The sequence below is a fragment of the Scophthalmus maximus genome, chromosome 5 (assembly GCF_022379125.1).
Source record: "Scophthalmus maximus strain ysfricsl-2021 chromosome 5, ASM2237912v1, whole genome shotgun sequence".
NCBI classification, from domain to species: domain Eukaryota; kingdom Metazoa; phylum Chordata; class Actinopteri; order Pleuronectiformes; family Scophthalmidae; genus Scophthalmus; species Scophthalmus maximus.
This window is the reverse complement of record NC_061519.1, coordinates 20,360,724-20,380,511: the sequence shown is the minus strand read 5'-3', so window position 1 is coordinate 20,380,511 and position 19,788 is coordinate 20,360,724. Positions and strand designations below refer to the sequence as shown.

At 43.1% G+C, this 19,788-nt stretch overlaps 2 protein-coding genes across 2 annotated transcripts; one reads left to right on the top strand and one right to left on the bottom strand.

Annotated features, from left to right (window-relative positions):
- The first annotated feature begins 6,769 nt into the window (after positions 1-6,769).
- c1ql3b (complement component 1, q subcomponent-like 3b) lies at positions 6,770-9,575 on the top strand. Its single transcript, XM_035635075.2, has 2 exons — positions 6,770-7,732; positions 8,084-9,575. The coding sequence occupies exons 1-2, from the start codon at positions 7,112-7,114 to the stop codon at positions 8,261-8,263; spliced, it is 801 nt and encodes a 266-aa protein (XP_035490968.1). The 5' UTR covers positions 6,770-7,111; the 3' UTR covers positions 8,264-9,575.
- Positions 8,709-14,404, bottom strand: pter (phosphotriesterase related). Its single transcript, XM_035635074.2, has 5 exons — positions 14,019-14,404; positions 12,729-13,186; positions 11,585-11,850; positions 10,714-10,854; positions 8,709-10,229 (listed from the first exon to the last, which is right to left on the bottom strand). Exons 2-5 carry the CDS (start codon positions 13,158-13,160, stop codon positions 10,019-10,021), a joined length of 1,050 nt encoding a protein of 349 aa, XP_035490967.2. The 5' UTR covers positions 13,161-13,186; positions 14,019-14,404; the 3' UTR covers positions 8,709-10,018.
- Positions 14,405-19,788: the final 5,384 nt, after the last annotated feature.

The following is a 19,788-nucleotide window of genomic DNA, read 5'->3' as shown; positions in this document are numbered from 1 at the left end:
CACAGTTTTTCTTTCATATTTGCAGTATATATCCTTTGAAAATGTGGGTTAAGGTCACCATAACCTTTTTATTTTTTTGTTTTTGTTTGTAACACTACAACATGTTCAAGAGGAGTCAGGAGTCTTGACTCTCTCAAGTTTGCAAATGGAGAAGGGCAGAGTTGAAGGAAAAAAAGTACAAGAAGCGAAAACAGTGAGAAGGGGGGGAGTGATGACACAGAGATTGGGTGATAAATCTTGTTCTGATCAGGTTTCTCTGGTGCCCTCACACCTCAGTCTCTTTCTCGGGGTAATTAATCAATCCCAGACTGGAGGCATTGATCGGCCTCTTGTGGCCCCTCTGTATGTTTACACTCCTCGATTGTATTTGCCACTAAGCCCCTCGCTGCCGCTCAATCTCATCGGCAGAAAATGTGACACTCCGCCCTCTGATGCCATCAGCGAAACAGTGCATCGATTGACATCTCGATGAAAATCAATCTACTTATTATTATTATTTTTTCTGTTTGTTGTTGTTGCTGCCCCGGGGGGGGATTTGGTTTTGTTATAATCCTTTGGTGTAATCCTGTATTCCAATTTTTTTATTTTTTTTATTGTGAGCAATCAAAACACTGAAGGGCTGGGAATGTCCCTGGAGCTAGTTCCACACAGGCCTATACTGCTGAACGTTTGACAAGGCCTCGTTCACATGCATATTACCTTGTTTCATTCATGCTGTGCATTTAAGAGATACATATGATTTTAATTTCACCGTTTACAATTGGAAATATTACCACCAAGATTGAGCCTTGAAATGCATCATGTTCATCAGCCAATTGTGTCCACAGATGTATTTCTTAAACCAGCGGAGGCGGAAGAAGAACTATGATCATTCTCATAAGAAAAACTCGTGATATGAAAAATGAAAGTGCAGCAAATGTCCTTCAGATTTTATTCAAATAAATTCACATACACATATCAGCAAACTAAATCAAAAGTAAAATACTCAGTAAGCTGAATGGACCCTTATGGTGTGTTATATCTGAAGATTGATTCAATTAAATCCATAAAAATCCATCATATTTTCTAAAATGATTATATGTTTTGCATGTAAAATCTTGTAATTTGATACTATTATTACCGCTATTACTGTCAAATAAATGTACGAGAGTCAAAAGTGTAAAAGGTGCTATGATGAAAAAGTACCGGAACTCGAAACGCCACAACTTGAAATACTCAAGTGTCTCCAATATGTACTTCGGTGCAGTGCTCGAGTAAATGACAGTCCATTGCTGTAAACCATAAGTTATCCCTTTACTCTTTTCTTTCAAATGTGTTAAATTTTGGTTTTGATTTTGAGGTTTTTGAATGATTCATAAACAATGTACAATTGCTGCATTTATTGAATCATAGATAAAAACAGTAAGTTCATTTCTCGAAATAATTCATCAAACAGCACCACACAGTGGATTAGTCGCAAAAGCTCCATAACTTGTCCAAAAAAACCCAACTTTGTCACTCAACTGTAAATATTGTCATGTCAGTCCTTGTGCCATTGTTTGCAAACAAAATGGTCGACATGACTATGGATGACAATGATCGATGACAATGATTCAAAATGTGAAAGATTTATTGCAAGAGGATTCACATTAACACCTTTCCTGTTTTTACCTTAATTTGATGACAAACCATGTCACAGTGATACAAAGAGGAAAAAGACGATTCTGTTTTACTGCAGTGCATGGCATAAAGGGAAAAAATAATAATAAATTAGGGTTATAAATTATAGGTAACCCTATATAAACCAAGGAAAAATCCCCAAGGCAGAACTGTACATGCAGCTCTGTATGGAGCCTGCCACAGATTCTCATCCACATCACCACGGATATCTTCCGGGAAAATCAGCACGGATAGAACTTTATCCATCTCTGCAGGCGTCTGCCGGGATGTGGTCACATGCTGAATCAGTGGCAGCCCAGCAGAGTAATCTGAGCATGTGGCTGGCGATCGTGAAGCTCCCACCTTCCACCTCCGTGCTGAGTAGAAACTCCACAATTTGGTCAAGGAAAGGGGGAAGAGGGGGCGAGGGAGTTCCTTTAGAATCATGTAGTGCGTCGCAAACCGCTGCCTGATGGTGTGTGGGTGATCTGACCTCATATCATCCCAAAATATGTCTAATCTATAAAGCATCTGGAATCAGACCCCTGTCATCATCAGGGATCCCCCGTGAAGGTGAGGAGACGCTGACCATCCAACCATCAACCTCATCCAGGTGGGTGAAGTTCACTTCCTGTAATTCCCAGAAGATACAAAAATGGATCCAGATGCTTTTAATCACTGCCCACATATCTGATCTTTTTAGTTTTTATAATTAATATTAACATAATTGTTATAAACATAACAATTCAGACATGTTGTCGTCGTCGCCCCCCCCCCTCAGACTTGGTCCAGAGTGTTGTCGCTGAACCTCTCGCTGGGTGCAACTCGTGAGTCAACATCTTATATAAAGACTGTATGTGAGTAATAACTTGTTTGAGCTCCTGCTGGAGGACAGGAGGACGCTGCGGAAAAGAAAAGACACGGCCTTTTAAATTGACTTGGTAAACAGTGATTTCTATACAGCTATATATGGTCGATGTGTTAGTGTAATAGTGTGAAACAGTAGTTTAACACACATTATTAAAAGAAACTTTAAAAAAAAAAGTTAAGAGCTGCTCTGGCGGTGAAGCGGCGTCATTCCACCTGTTTTAGGTTCATTCCAGAAGTAGTAGACATTTTCATAGTTTCATCTTAATAAAACAAAACAAAGAATAAATTCCTGCAAGTCACTGTACAAGAAATTATCAAATATAAACATCAATTTGCAAAAGGCCTGAAGTAACATGTCTTAAAACAAATGGATTTGAATTACAGACAAAAATAATATTTTAATATTGTTTTGATAAAGTAAAGGTGTCCTCTGGGAGGCACTGTAAAGCACCCACAGACAGTCGTACAGTATGTACCTGTTTGTCTCTTCAGATTCTGTTTACAAATCACCTGGAAGGTCTGAATAGTCTGAATATTTATTTCAGTGTGTGTTTACCTCACGTGGGGAAGCTGTAACTGTAAATGTATAGTATCCTCGCTGCTTTCCATATTCATTCACAAACACACACGAAATCTCCCTGTGGCACTGCCGAACAAAACGACGTGCGAAAAGAACGGCGGAACACTGACACAAGGACACAAATTGAATAAAGTGATCGTTTGTCTGTCAACCTGAAGCAAATAATTAAATCCAACGCAAAAACAATCAGCAATCCCAACTTGATTTTTTTTTCATTTGAATGAAAAGCCCCTGCTCTGCGGTGCGTTCAACCAAAAAGGGCCCACCCTGGGCGATAGTGATAGCTTCTCCATCTTAAATACAGTAAGGGAGCAGCTTTGAGTGGGTGGTGTGGTAGCGCGTACTGTCCCCCCCCCCCCCCCCCCGCTGAGCTGAGCCGCTGAGCCCGCAGCCTTTTCACTGGCTCTTCTGTGGCAAAAGAAAGACAAACAGTCAAATTCTGAAAGAGCAGAACGGGTGAAAAGCACATGTATGTGATATGATTTGTTTTATCAGTTGATAAACAGCCGGGTGTCAGTGGTCACATAACATTTCTGTTCACATTCCTGGCTGGTAATGGGAGATTCATTCAGTCTCCTCTCCATTCACCGCACAGACTGTTTGACAAACGTGTCTTCGCTTTGATTGTCATAACGGCGATTGGACCCTGCTTAGCCACTCAGGTCAGTCTGCACAAATGTCATACATATTTCATGCAGCATCACACTTACTGACAAAGGGATTTTAAAAAAAAATTTCCGGTGCGTGTGTGTGGATTGAAATCGCGCCTCATATTTCATTAGACACCCGGAAAGCCCCGGGTCCATGTGGTCAGATGGGCTGTATGTTTTATTCATGTCCTCTGAACATCTGCTTGTCCGGATGTCAAAAATCATCAGGCTCCCCCCGGACTCCTGCCTGACTGGTTGTAAATGAACTCCAAAGTCGAGACTGAAAACAACCTGTCAGGGCCCTTCACCACCAGAGGAATCTTTCAACACAGCCGAGGAGGTGAGCTGAGTGACCAGGATCTTGAGCGATGAAAGTCCACTTTGGACCCAAGACGCAGGATCGTTCTTTGTTTTGTTTTTTGTTTTTTTTGTAACAGAAATAAAGTATGTAAAGCTGTGGTACTGTGAAAAGCTTTTCTAATACAAGTTCTCGTCCCGCAGCTTTGGGAGGATTTTGACACACCGCTGTTCACTCTGTCTCCTGGTCGACAAGTCTCCCTGAGTCACAAGAGGCTCGTGCCAACTGGAGGGAAAGAGCCTGACCACTAACAAGTGTTCACTGACTCATAGCACCACAGTCCCACTGTGTGTGTGTGTGTGTGTGTGTGACTTTACATACTATTCTATTATATACTATTCTATTTCCCACTTTGCACCCATCCCACAGAAAATGTGTTCTTTGATAAATGATTATGTATTTTAGCCCTCCCAAACTACGGTCAGCTGCAGAAGAAGAAAAAAAAGATACGTAAATGAAATGAAACCAGGACATACCACGAGGAAAATAAATCACGACACACAGTTCTCTATAATTCTGAAATGTTTGCATCATATTCATGACTAAAATGCAGCAGTTTGGGGGGGGGGGGGGGGGAATCCCTTGCTGTTATTTAGTGAGTTATATACACGACTAAGCACAACAACTTTACTAAGTGAATAAATTAAAACTGGTTGCACTGCACAAACTAGTTCTAATAAGAGATGCTGTTATCATATATCTTGTTATTATAAGAGTTATTGTCATAATTCAGACCTGTGGTAACTGCGAGTTGTGTACCAACCGAACCAACAGTGACAAAGCTAATGTTCATGTATAAATGTATATGGGCACTTTTTTAGTATAAACAACAACTCAGAGAGTTTAACTACAGGTCAACCATTCATACATTATTTATTCTATAATTAATGCTTCTCAGTCACTCACTCATTTATCAGTCATCCATTCAATCAAGAGGTGGCCTGTTGATGTGTCGCTCTACAGTTTCCTGTTTCCTTCATTTAAAAAAAGAAAAATGTGCTAGCTAAGTTTAACCTGATTCAATTTAGTAATGTGAAACTAACAAGTAATCAAAAAAAATCATACGCTGGTTCAAATGCTGCTGTATCCTGATTGGTGCACAGACATCAGTGACATTGCCTTTGTCCACCTGGGCCCGCCCACTTATAGCCAATGAACTAATTAGAAGAAGAAAAAAAGGGCTGCAGAAATCTTCATTGTGAACTGACCAAAACTGTTTCGACCTTGGGTAGAAAACGACGTACTCTTGTTGGACACTGTCGCTCAAGGAATCACAGAACTGAGACAGAAATTTGGTTTTCAGGGCCGTTAAACATCTTTTTTTTTCTTTCTTTTTTCCCTTTTGCATATGTGATACCCTCGTGTGATGGTCTGGTTTGGTCAGTGACATTATGATTCACCTGTGGTACAAACACGTGGTGTCTGTAATTGTGTTTCTTGCTCTTCTCTGTCAATAACAATTAATCATGATGTAGGTAGGCCAGATGAGATCCATTCAGATGTAAAAGAAAGTGCAGCTTTGTGGCTATAATTAACCTCTGATGTGAATGTCTATTTACATCTCCATGTCAAAACACATGCGTCAGAATAACATCTTGAGTATTTGTGGTCATATCATAAAGCTCATTATTAACTTAATAGCTTGTTGTATCTATATCTTTGTGTGTCAACAGGTCTGTTTGGCACTTTCGAGATCATGATTCAACAAAAACCTTGTTGCATTTGAACCTCTGGTGTCTCATTGCTGCAATCAGCATCCCCCCTCCTCTTCCTCCTCCTCCTCCTCCTCCTCCCAAACAAACAAGGCTTTCCATGGTTTCCTTCCTGTTCATCTATCTCCCTCCACCTGGCTGCCAGGTGCCATCGACACAGAGTGACAGCCTCTGCATCCACGAGCATATCATCCTCTGCCCTCCTCACCGCCAATTAGCCTTTCATCGCTCAAACCTGCAGGGAAGCCACTGGGCTGAAGTTTTGTCTGAACAAGACGTTTGTTTAGAGATCCTATGGAGATCAATACGCACCGTTTGGTTCATTTTATAGAGAATTTAAAATTCAGTGGTGAATCTAGAGCATCCCTTTTTCTTTTTCTTTCTGCCACAGCTGCTAATGGCTTATTCACATTGGTAAAATACGTGATTTTATCCTGTTTTCCCTCTAAAGGCCTCAGCATTCAGTCATTTCATCTGTGTGTGAAGTCATCCTTCACTGCCAGCTCCTAGTGACTCCCCCTTCCTTTCAGGGGCTCTATGGATTTTCTCCAAATGATAAATTGGACACAGGGAGCCACTAAGGTGTGACCAGGTGCCAAAGGAGTATAGCTTTTTGTCTTAATGGGCTTAATTATGCCCGAGACCTTTAGATCTGTTTGGATAACTGCTAATAACCTTTTTTCGCGGATGCGGGGTTGGGAGAAGTAATACTCAGCGTTCAAAACCCAGATGAAATGTTCCCGGACTTCACCAAAAGATGCATAAAATAAGGTTGTCTCGTTCGAAATCTTCACAGTTGCATCGATGTTTGTATGTTGTTCACTTTCTCTCTTTTGATTAAAGAAATGCACCGTTTCTAAGCCATCCATCACCTAAGCCATCCATCACCTCCACCCCTCCCCTCACTCCCACTGAAACGGGTATCGCTTAATTCCAAGCCCATTCTCTCCCGTGGCACCGCGGTGGGCAGAGGGAACTTGTGCAGCTGACTTTTAGTGCTGCACGATCACACAACGCCGATTGCTCGGAGTGTTCTTTCGTCCCTCGGAGAGACTTTTTCTGATGTATTTCTAGCGGACGAGAACGTGGAGATGAGCCAGTTGGACGGATTTTTGCAGCGCGTAAAAATTGTGGATGGTTACTTTTGCGCGTGAACATTTAAAGGACTATTTCGTCTCCAAAAGTTGCAGTAGGCCGTAATACAAGACAACAGGTCAAATTTCTCCCCTCTGCAAAAACATCGCCCACAAGCAGGCTGGAAGACCACCGACTCCGGAGAACGCCGCGAACCCGCAGAGCGCAGATGATCGCAACTGGTGTTTGTGGCGTCGCGCTGGTGCTGGTGTTGGTGATTCTGATCCCTGTCGTGGTGAACTCCGCCGGGACTCCTGCCCGCTACGAGATGCTCGGGTCTTGTCAAATGGTGTGCGACACCCACGGGACCGCAGCTACGGCCACGGTCAAAGCGAACAACCCCATCAAGGACAACCGGCTGGTTCAGTCGCTCCCGACGTTCATCCAAGGTCCTCAAGGCGAGCCGGGGCGCGTCGGGAGGATGGGCCCGAGGGGTCCGGTTGGCGAGCCGGGACCACCTGGACCTGCCGGTCCGACCGGGGAGAGAGGGGCACCGGGCCCCCCGGGTCCGCCCGGAGCACCCGGAGCAAATGGGCCCAACGGTGCCATCAGCGCCGCCACTTACAACACAGTCCCCAAAATTGCATTTTATGCAGGACTGAAGAAGCAGCACGAGGGATATGAAGTGCTGAAATTCGACGACGTCGTCACCAATCTTGGCAACCACTACGACCCCTCTACGGGGAAATTCACCTGTTCAATACCGGGGATTTACTTCTTTGTTTACCATGTGCTGATGCGAGGCGGAGACGGAACCAGCATGTGGGCTGACCTCTGTAAAAACAACCAGGTAGGATGCTTCATGGTATAACTATATAGCCTAACAATAGTTCTGCTCAATTAGTCTCGTTGGGTCTTTTTGTACAGTTAAAAAAAGGGCATTTTACACATATCTGCCAACACATTTTGAATTCCCGCATTTTTACGCACAAGTTTTTACGCACGGTTCTACGAAGAGGGAAACTCTAAGGATGCATCTCCGATACTGTGCAATGTAAAAAGCGTTGTTTGAAATGAAATGTTCAGGTCTGCCATTATCAGTGATCTCACCTCATGCCATCGAGCCCTCAGTGGCTCGGATTTCGAAACTATAAGGACCTGACAGGTTCTCCATCACTCAGAAATGACATTTCTCCTCCAGGTGAGAGCCAGTGCCATCGCCCAAGACGCCGACCAGAACTACGACTACGCCAGCAACAGCGTTGTCCTGCACCTCGAGCCGGGGGACGAGATCTACATCAAGCTGGATGGCGGCAAGGCGCACGGGGGCAACAACAACAAGTACAGCACCTTCTCCGGCTTCATGCTGTACGCTGATTGAGACACGGACACGCATCTGCCGAGGGGAGGGGATCTGCGCTCGCTGCACATAGCTTCTGCTTCATTGCTCGGTCTCGGTTCAGTGTCAGCTGGATTCTAAGAGACAGACATCACTATTACCATATTGCAAACGACTCAAGGATGATGTGGAGGAAGGCATGCGAATAAAGAAAGAAAGAAAGAAAACGACTGTACTTAGCAATAGCCAGTCTCCCACAGTGTTATCACATGGCGGGGAGAAGGGATCTTAATTTCAATTTAATTGTCCCCTTGTCAGATTGATTAGTGCACTTTGAATGAACTCCAGCTTTACAAATTCAGTTTGCTGACAGCTTTGTTAATACATACTGAGTGACTGTAGATGAAAAATGCAACGTATTGACCTTTGGCATCGAATATCAGATGCTAAAATGAAGCTCGAATAATCACCACCCACGTTCACAGCGTTGTTCGTCCACACGTGTGCTTTATTTTTTCACAAATATGTGATAGTTTTTGCATTTTGGGTGAAAATATTAAAATTTGTAGTGATGCATGATTATACAAATCCACATTTTAACTCTTGAGAAGCATAAAGATATTTGAAGAGATTGAAATCTGTAAAGGGCCTTTCTGATGTTCACATTGAAGCAGTGTTTCAAAAATGATCAGCGTAACTCATTTTTCTTGTCTGTCTAGATATGACAGCTGGTTGGGACAACAGGGGGAGGTCTGGTAGTTAGTCACCGCCGCAAAGCTGGACAGTCAGACGGACAGAAATCTTTTCCTCGAGCCCAAAAAATGTCCATCGATCTGCCGGCTGACTGTTAAGCCCCCTCCCCAGATAAGACTGTCAGCTACAATGTTAAATATATTGTAAAATGAAATCCTCTGGCTCACTTTGTAATCCTCTCCGGAGAAGATTAATCAAAAGTTATATAGTTTTTCATGGCGCACACAGTCGGATGTTGCGATCGCGCCATTGATCATGTGGCGAAGTCACCCTGCGAGGCCACCTGTTTCCAGGTGAGAGGAGAACATGTCCTTCATCTGGGCCTGCCAGACAGTCGGCCTCCCATAGACACCCAGACACCCACTGAGGGGCGACAGGACAACTCATCTAACACAGAGCCACATTGTGTCGGGAGCCGAGCAGCATACTGATTAACCAACGCGCTCGTTATTTACCTTCCATAAAAAAAAAAAAAACGTGTTTGCAGAAATGTCACTCGCAAATATGGAGAAAGGCGCTGCGGCGGCAAAACATTGAAAATTAAACGTCTATTAGCACCATATACTGTATGTGAGCACCTTCGCAGACGATACCCTCAGCAGAAAAAAAAGGGAATAAATTGTTGCATTCCTGCAGACAAGATAAAGCTGTTTTCTGTGGCAGAGACGGGACCAAAACAACACTGCTCATCAGAGAAACTGTGACTCCTGCAAAGGCTCCGTTATTTAATTTGATCAGAAAGTGAATACTGTATAGTCACAATATAAATTTAATTTAATACATAATAAGGGGCTCTATAAAAATCAATCAGCTGTTTTATTATAATTATAATTTTTTGCTTTGCCGACAAATTTAGGACACATTAGTGATTAGCCAAAAAGCCGTTATTGGTTTAAGGGTCCAAAGCCACATTTAGGCATCACCTTGGTCTGCGTGATATGGCAAAGCCATAATGCAAATATCCATTGTGGGTTGTTCAGTCATTATCTGAAGATAAAATAATCGGCACATTCAAATTCCTGTCTTGGGTCTCCTTTATACACATTATTTGAAGGTCAGCCAGCGTTTTGGGTTGTCGATGAGAATCTTGTCCACCTGGTGCTGCGAGATGCCCCTCGTGAGCATCTTCGGCACGATGTTCTTCAGGATGTGCGAGTAGCCGTGGCCGCCGTACTTGGTCAAGCGGTTCTTGGTGTGGATGTCGTGTGCGACCACGATCTTGTCCTCGTAGCCCTCCTTCACCAGCAACGCCAAGCTGAACAAAGCGGACAAAGACACTCGTGAAAAAACCCTGAGCTTGACAACCGAGTAATTCAAGCTCAAGCACATTGCTGCAATTGCCAATCAACCTTCACGCGTTGTTGAACCTGTCTTTTGAGAGTTGCAGACAAAAATCCGCCCGGAATGGGAATATTGCAAGGAAACGTGTAACTCATCTGTTACCCTACTGTTGACACACACTCCTCCCTACACTGTGGTGTGGGAGACTAGTGTCTCACAGCTTCTATGAAAAAAAATTAAAAAATGTAGGACACACTCTTCTCTCCACCGGTTGTGGAACACGAAAAACAGCATTTTAGTCCAGATAAAAACACCTCTGCACAAAAACACAAAGAGATTTCAACACAGAGGGCACATTTAAGTATTAAGTGTGGCCACAAATCAGATATTGATCCAGCGCGTACGATCAGAACATTCACCCTCAAAAGACGAGTTTAACCCTGACCAGTGTGACTCACGCCTTGACTCTCTGGCTGTCACTGGGCATGTCCACCTCCAGGTTATACGGGTAGTCCAGCATCTCGGTTCCAAACAGATCGTACTCCAGGTAACTCCCCAGTTTAGCAAACTCCAGCAGTTCAGCCTCATCAAATATGGTCCTGCAGGGAAACAACAGGCAACGGTTGAAGTCAAGGAGCTTAATACTTCTTGAAATGTTTTATATCCTGTGCAATGCAATTTCAGTAACTAGGCAGGTAAAAATACCAGCAACCAGCATAGCAGTGACTTATGTGTTGTTAAAAGCAAATCAAAGTAATATTGGGATAAGTTATGTTATCATAAAGCTCTCTCATCAAAGTCCACCATTCTTTTGAGGACAATAAAATCAGCACATTCAGGGAATTATTCAATATTTGACCCGTTAATCATTTCACAACTAAGACTTGTCATTTGCTGTTTTCACTATTTAAAACCCAGACACAGAGAGCACACCCGTTTAAACGAGTTCCCTGCCAGATGTTGTATTTAAATAAATTCAAAAGTTATGTTGTGTGCTGCAAGAAGACGAGTGTGCAAAATAGCTGATTACACACTGGACTGTTTGCACCTGAAATTATATTTTTAAATCAGATTTTCACCGGTTTCACAGGATGAGGGCTGCACATACAGAGCTAAAGAGATAGTCACGTGGAGATGGTGAAATGAATGAATAATCAATTCTAACACTTTTCTTTTCATAAAACAAAGACGTGAGACAAGTAGCAACATAACATGAATACTGGGGCCAACGGAAAATGTGGCCTAAATTCTTCACCTCCATGTTTAATAAGCTTTACACACATCGTCAACAAAATTAGTTCCAATTTCTTAAGTCCGCCGACATCTTACCTGTCCAGGTGAGACATGACAGTTTTGCCGATGTCACAGCCGACCTCCTGCAGAATCCGGAGGACCTCAGCCGGAGCGGCGGGATTCCTGCCGGGGTGGATGATGACGGGGCAGCCCAGCTGAGTCTGAGCGTGAGCCGTGGCCCTCAGCACCTTCTTTTCGCTCTCCGTGATGGGCCAGCCGGTGCCGATCTCTCCTATCACACCGCAGCGGATGTCCGTGCCATCTGCGCCGTGAAGCACCTCGCCGACGATGATGTCCGTGAGCTGACGTGCGGGAAAATCAGGAGTTATTTGAGGAAACAATAAATATACATATATATATATATATATATATACCGATCAGGCCAATATTGGCCTGTTAGAGATGTGTCTGTATCAGTGTATCTGTTTTCTGATATGAAAACATATCAGAACAGATTCTTGTGATAATTCAGAAAATACATAAATAGATAAATCACAAACAAAGAGAAAGGATGCATTTATAAAAATCAGCTACAAGCTTATTTCCATTTGTACTCCTGCAGCACGTGAACAGAAACATATCTCAAATGTTTCTGAATCCTCAAACTGTCAGATCATTTCCAGGTTTACATGACAATATTAGAGCTTTTCACTGGGGTCTCAGACATTTATACTCCCCCATATCGGTCGATGTCGATATCGGAATATTTTACAGCATAAAAATCGGTATCTGCCAAAAAACTCTTTATCGTTTGGACTCTAAGAGTTCTTCTTCTCTGGTTTCTCTGTCCTGTCTCTTTAACAAACTTGATGTGCACGACCAGGGCTAGTGTTTTGGTTGGAATGACAATAAGATTTAAATATCCATGAAGAAATCATGCACAGTGCATCACTACTACGAGACAAGACGGAGCAGCCAAGAACCCGTTCACATCAATCAAAAGATACAGAAGAACAAACACAGACGCGTGCTGAGAGAACAGCAAATCAAGCTACTGCAGGATGTTCTTCTCATCTTTTGACCGAGACCACAGTTTACATTTCATCTAAACTTACTGACAAAAGTGTGTTTGCCAGAATTTGGCCAAATAGCCGCACACTCTCTCTCTGTCTCTCTCTCTGTCTCTCGCAAGGATGACACGCATATTCGTGAAGCGTTCCTCTCTCAGACTGAACCACACCTTCTCCACACTCATTTTCTTCGTGGCCTCGGAGTGGGTGCAGTCCACATAGTACCCTGCCCCCGCGACGACGTGGACCCCGGTGTCTCGGGCCAGCTGCCGGAGAGTGGGCAGGTCCCGGTCGATGCCCCTGGTGGTGTTCTCCACTATCGTGCCCCCGCCGGCCTTCTTGTAGGCCAGCAGCTCGTCATGCACGGCGCCGGCCTCCTGCTGCAGGAGCAGGTTCTCGTGGCAGCTGTAGGGGTTCTGTCTCAGCCAGTGCATGTGCCGCATGTGGAACGGGTCCTCGGCCACCGCCTCGTCACCCGGGGGAGGGGGGAAGTAGCAGCACTCGAAGCTCATGGTCAGGTGCTCGTGGGTCATGGTGCGGCCCAGCTGGTCGGGGTCCAGCAGGCCCAGGACCGTCTGGACTTTCCCCGTCAACCCAGACATGATGCTCTGATCAGAGTTCAGATCTCCTGAAGGCATAGAGGTTACTGAGTAATTCACGGCTGAGACAAACGCCAGACGCTGGTTAAGTTTTGGCAGTTCAACAACAGGTGTGTGTGTGTGTGTGTGTGTGTGTGTGTGTGTGTGTCTGTGTGTGTGTGTGTGAGTGTTTTCCAACGAGAAGCTCTTGACAACTCATTGACCTGACTTGGCTTCGTGCAGGACAGAGACCTTTGGACTGCACAGCACCAAGTCCTAATCCTTATCAAAACTTGTGTTTGAATAAAGTCTACATGTATTTACTCACGTCCTTATTACCGCATCTATATTGAATTTGTCAAATGCAATAACTGCAACTGTTAACTATCGAGAAAATGCAACGATTCGTGCAAACAAAAAGATTTCGATTTAACTGTAACAGTTAAATCGAAAACGGGGCATATCCAGGGCTGGACTGGCATTTTTGGCCAAGGCGGCCCACACCCACCGTGATTGGTCAGACTTCAATAACATTTGTTGGCGTCCATGCTTACGCAAGGTAACGTAACCCCATTTGTACAGGTCCTATCCCCTGACCAATCGGCTTCGCAAGTTTGCGGCCAGGAGTGGGGAAGGGGGTTCCCTGGATTTGATTGGGTCAGGCCAGTGCCAATAAAGAAAATTAACCAATGGGCCGCTGTCACTTCTTTACGGGCCCCCCCCCCAAAAAAGGCCTATAAATTATATCGGCAATTCGGCGCAAAAGTGCGTCGGCCCACCGCGAAAATGGCCGGTGTGACAGATGGCCAGTCCAGCCCAGGGCATAACACCGGACACTGAAAAGTCTCCTCGACTTGAATCCTGAAACGTTTGCGAACTGACCTCGTGTCTGTTTATAGCGGCTTCCCTTCACTTTCCCTCCACCACCTGCTGCTGCTCCTCTGCCCAGCTCTCAGATTAACACAGATTAACACACCGCGAGAAGTGTGGCCTCCTCCTCCTCCTCTTCCTCTTCCTGCTCCGTGTTGGTCGTGTGTGTTCTCTGGTACTCAGCAGGCTCTACGCTGTTTTCAACAGGTTCACTCCACGCGTGCTTTGCTCATTGTGGGAACTGTTTGGCGCCACACAAATGAAATGGAGTTGAATTAATCGGGGGTTTTTTTGCGTATATTTGTGTAACCGAGCGTTGACTGTCGCCTATACTTTAGTATTACAGAAATAAAGAATCACGGAACTCCATTCACGGCACGGAATGATCCACTTTATCAAGTCAGCAACCTTTTTACCCACACTTCCGTTCTGCCCTTCATAATAAGAGCCCGTAACCGGAAATAGGTACATACATATATATATATACATATATATATATTTTTTTTTAATCTTTAGTGCCCTTTTCCATATTCAGATTAGGCCACAAAGTCCTTCACTTGTCAGCAATTAAAACAAATAACTCCTGAAATCATACAATAGTTCAAAAATTAAAAAAAGTAAGCTCACGAAAAACTCTGATATATATATATATTTTTTTTTTTTTTAATCTGAAGAAAGGATTTTTAAAGAAATCCCTATATGTCACATTCAGATCATTCCAGAGCTCCCTGAGCCCCGACTGCAAAAGCTTTGTCCCCTCTAGTTTTTATCAGTAAAAAATCTCAGAATCAATTCTAAAAACATCCAGCCAGCGTAAAGAGGCTAAAACAGGAGAGATGTGATAATGTCTCTTAGTTCTTGTTTAAAAACCTGATAGCTGAGCTTTGTACAGTTGATCAATAGATTTTTCGATTTTATGCAGGTAAAAGGAAAGGCTCTCTGCTAAAGTAAAAATAAAAAAACACGTCTTAAGAAAGGATTTAAAAGAAATGTCTGAGTCAGCCGACCTGATTTTTTCTTGGGGCCCTGACTGCAAATGCTCTGTCCCCTTTAGTTTCCCGCTTGAAAAAACGGATACTGCAGCATTTAGCCCTTTTCTCTGGTGCTTCACACTTTGTTGTTTTCTGCCACTACATCCATCATCGTCATTCGTCCATCTTTGCTCATCATCCCATACCAGCCCACGGTGTCCCAGTCTCAGTCTGGTGCCTTTTCTCTCTCGCTCTCTCCTTTAATAACACTGCTCTTTCTTTACTCTATTTTGTACAGAGAAGCAGTTTCTTTCATTTTTCCCATCCTTCTGCTACACAGCTGCTATAATATTCAATTAGTACCCGTACATCCCACCCAAATGAACCCTTCTCTACCTTCAAGCCTGTTAAACCATGTATAACATAATAAACAGAGGTCAACAAGGTCTGACCTGGGTCCCACTTCTTCCCCTATACTTTAAAACTCCTGACATTCGATGATCAGCTTTACATATTTCTCCAACAGATTTCTCTTTTTTTAAAGAGGCATAATCACTTTACTGGCCTTAGCTCTCAACTGTTTACATTACATTACTCTGATAGGCTCTGTATTCCTCCGTGGTATTTCTTTAAGGGTTTTTCGGGTGCATCAATACGAATTATGCAATATCATTGCACATAGAACTATAAAAGCCAAACATGCAACTTATGACATCGATCTGAGTTGGTATGTGATAGTTCCCGAACCCATCTCTTTCCATTTGCTGCCCCGACAGCGCGTGGTGCTTTAAAGTCACCTACACAAATGACCGGTCTCCCTATTTGTTCTATGACTTCTTCCAAATCCGTGATGTTAATTGGCAAACTGGGATTACAGAGGGTTATAATGTTCACCCGTCTGTGATCTCCTTGTTTCCTTGCTACCACACACTCTAACGAAGACTTCATTTTTTACCCTCCAGCACATCCGATCTTGCAAATGCTCCACAGCCTCCTCCCTGCTTTTTCATTTTATCTTATACTTTCAGTCCCTGGAACCACAAAGTCTTTCCTGAATACATTACAGCTGGCTTAGCTTTGAATTGATCCACATATTTTTGAAATCTCTGCCCATTTACGACCAAAATCGTAGTGCAAGATATAAAACATCAGCGGCCTAATAACCATCTTCATTTATTTCCATGACTCCGTCTTACAAGATTGCGAAAACATCTCAGCAGCAAAAGTGGAGCATTGATAAATAGTTGCTGTATCTTTCAAGTCTGAACTTGTAAATGTTAAAAATCTTTTGATGAGAGGAATGAAAGGTGCACAGAAGGTCAGAGGTCAAAGGGTCCTCTGGAGGGATTAAGACATAAAGCAAGTGGAGGATGAACCATTCATAACCTGCCGATAATCGATGACTCTATGAAGCATAACTGAATTATGTTGTAACAATTGTTTTTAGATAAATTGATTTCTTCACATAACCAAAACAGGCCTTGAGTCTGAAATTCAATGGGAATCACATCCATGTAATGGATATTTATGTACTGTCATTTTAAAAAATCTGTCTAATATTTCATTTCAATAATTTGAGGAGAACACGTGATGATGGTGCAGGGTTTGTGCTCTCCACGGAGCAGATGGTCTCCACAGCAGCATTTGGTCTGTAGTTGTGGCGAAGTGCCCTGGGAACAGTCACCGTCGCACCGGCCTTCTCTGCAAATGGCTGTGGTTTGGAGGAAAAAAAGTCTGTTTTGAGTTTTTCACGTCCTTCCTTTTTAACTATAAGAAGAGGATGGTGCTCAACACTTCATGCAGCGATAATTCTAATTTGCACAATTTTAAGAATTGCCTCAGTGAGGCTGGGTGAACCTGTTTGGATGCCCCGAAAAAAAACAGGAAATATGGATGTTTATATTTATGTCAATCTCCATTTTATTTATCAGTTTTATATTGTATCTTTGTTCTGTGTTTTGTTTGTGTCTTTTATTGTGGAGAAAACCTGATCTAGAAAAGGTGCCAAATGGATGAACTTTACTCACCTATACTAAACTAGCTCCAATGTTTACTGTGCCTTGGGTCACTTGGTTTGTTGTAATTCTATCAAATAAAAAAGTTCAGGAATATATAGATATAATGTACTGAAGCACAAAACAAAATGATTCTAAAACTAGATCGAAGAGGCCCATCCACAAAACAGGGTCTCAAGATTAGATCAAATAAAAGATGAGCCACAGATCATAGAGATCTGAAAGACGAAAAACAACAACAAAACAAGGTACAATCATACATATAGATGCAAAATGAGTTTTCCAACTGAAATATCATACATACTTTTACGGTGAATTTGTTTTTTGGAGTGACGTGGCTCACGAGTACCGATCCACTGCAGGGGTCTGTCTGTCACTTTCACTCATCTGTGTGACTGACACATTTAGTTTTGTTTTTGACGGACATGACCATCGGGGAGATTTTCAAGGATAGGATTCACTATAACCTCACTTTTTCACGTTGACAGAAACAGCCTGAGAAACAGCTCGGACACTGAAGGGAATCTGAGCCTGTGTATTTTTGGTGGCATCTGCTGTGATTTACTGCCAGGTCTGCAGTTCGGTCCTGATATCAGAACTGATATGCCCCAAACTCACTGTTTAACTACCTCTTCTTTTTCTGCATTCATCCATTTGCTTATATCTCATGTGACTTCCATTTACATCCCTGTCAATGAAAAAACTCTTTGCATCTGAAAGATAAAGGTTCTGTCTTCGGGTTGTCGGACTTGTAGGAGCATGTAGAGTTGCTGTCTGGTGCCCTCTGCAGACAAAGAGGAGGCATTTACTTTGTAGTTTGATGAACCAAAGATCTGGTAGTGAAACAAATGACACACAGTACCCCATCTTTTTTCACTTAGAAGTAGCAGTATGCACGTAGTACTACTCTTAAAACTAGTGAATTCAAAACTTCACCCTTACTGTTAGAACTTGGCCTTTTTGATCCTTTTTTGCATTTTGTTACTTTTTGCAGCGTTTAAGCAGAAGCATCATGTGTGGTGACCATACAAATGCCGGAAAACGTGATTATCACGACGTTTTATTCAGTCAGAGGCGGAGTAAATTCAGATTTGCAACAGTAACTTCTGCCGAAGTATAACAGCCGCCTGATGATGTGCGATAAAGCTGGCCTCACAAAAGTATTAGATATGGTTGAGGTCATGGCTCTATTTTTTTTTTTTCATTTTAAAAGGAAATGAAAATGAAAATATCGAAATTCCTAAGTTGCACACACCTCAGCTGAACTGAAGCTGTTGAATCTGACCCCGAGGGGATGAGAGTTACCGTGACATCCGTGAAGTGTCACACAAATCCGTTTTCCTCGGGTCCACATGACAAGCCAGTGGTCCTGTTCATGCGGTGTTGCATATAAACGGCAACAGCAGAAACGACTCGCTCCCCTGAGACAAGAAACAAGAAACGAGCCCCATCATGGCCGTGAGGACTTTGGCAGTGGCCTGCACTCTCTTTTTGGGAATGTGCATCATCACAAACAGCAAACCGATGGACACGACACACGCCTTCTGCAAGATTGTCTGGTGAGCGTGTTCCTCCATAGAGATCATCTGCGATCGAGCGCTCCATGACGATCGAGCGCTCCATGACGTTTTGCTCTTTCTTCTCCCAGGTTGCTTGCACTGCCCTGTAGTCAAGTGAAAATGGCCATTGTGACTCAGATTAAAACCATGGAGTCATACAAGGTGAGAAAAGTTGTTTGAGAGAAATTTTACACGAGCGCAGATTTAATCTAGTGACTGAAATTGCTGTCATGTAGTTAATGCTCATTTAGAAATGGCTTTTTCTTGCTTTCCATTCCAGCTCGGCCCAGTGGGCCCAGTCCTGATACAGGCCAACCACACTTCTGCGGTTGGTCAGACTGAGCACGTCAACTTCACCATGCTGCCCACAGCTATGGACCAGGCCTGCCACGTAGAAGTAAGAGAGACATCTCTGCATCCATTTCGTCGTACTCATCATCAGTCAAAATGTTACAAACAAAGGATCAGTTAAAGACGACTCTTTACGTAAAACTCCATTTTGTTTAAATGTATTGAACGTGTTTTGCTGTACAGGGTTCATCCATGTCTGAATTCTGGTTCAGCCTGTTTGATAACGGCACCAACTATTGCAACCTCCACAGTGTGATGGAAGGTAAGTTTTCACACACCGATCAGTAATGTTATTGATGACTTTGTTTTGAGATGAATGAAACTTCATTTTTAGGCAATTGCGGCAATACTCTTAGATTAGAGAGAGAGACCTTGAAGCCGGTCTCAAGGAAATGACGAGCTACTCTGTCTATTTGGAAAGAACGTCTTTCCCACTTTGAAAATTTCACTCAAATTCACCAAAAGCCCAGATGTCCCAGTTTTCCACCGGCACTTAAAGGCAGCCTACATTTGTGAATGTTTGGGGACCGGACTGACGGAAAAGAGTCTCAAAAGTCCACACGCACGCGTAAGCTGATCCGTGCGTATCAGACAATAACAACCTGTAAATGAATACAAGCTATTTGACAGCGAACATTATTACATCTGTGAAGTTAAAGTAAAAAATCCTTTCAAGAAATATTAATATTTATTCAGATTGTGATTTGTGTGGATCTGTAAATCCGTTTTACATGTGCACATATTGCTTTGTATGTGTGTGTGTAGATTTGAACACGCATTTGTGAGTACCCAAAGTTCTGAAACTCAAATTTGTCACGTGTAGATCATGTGATACACATTCGTGACCATTTTATGACTCATTTCTCTGCATGGACTCCGCCTCCTA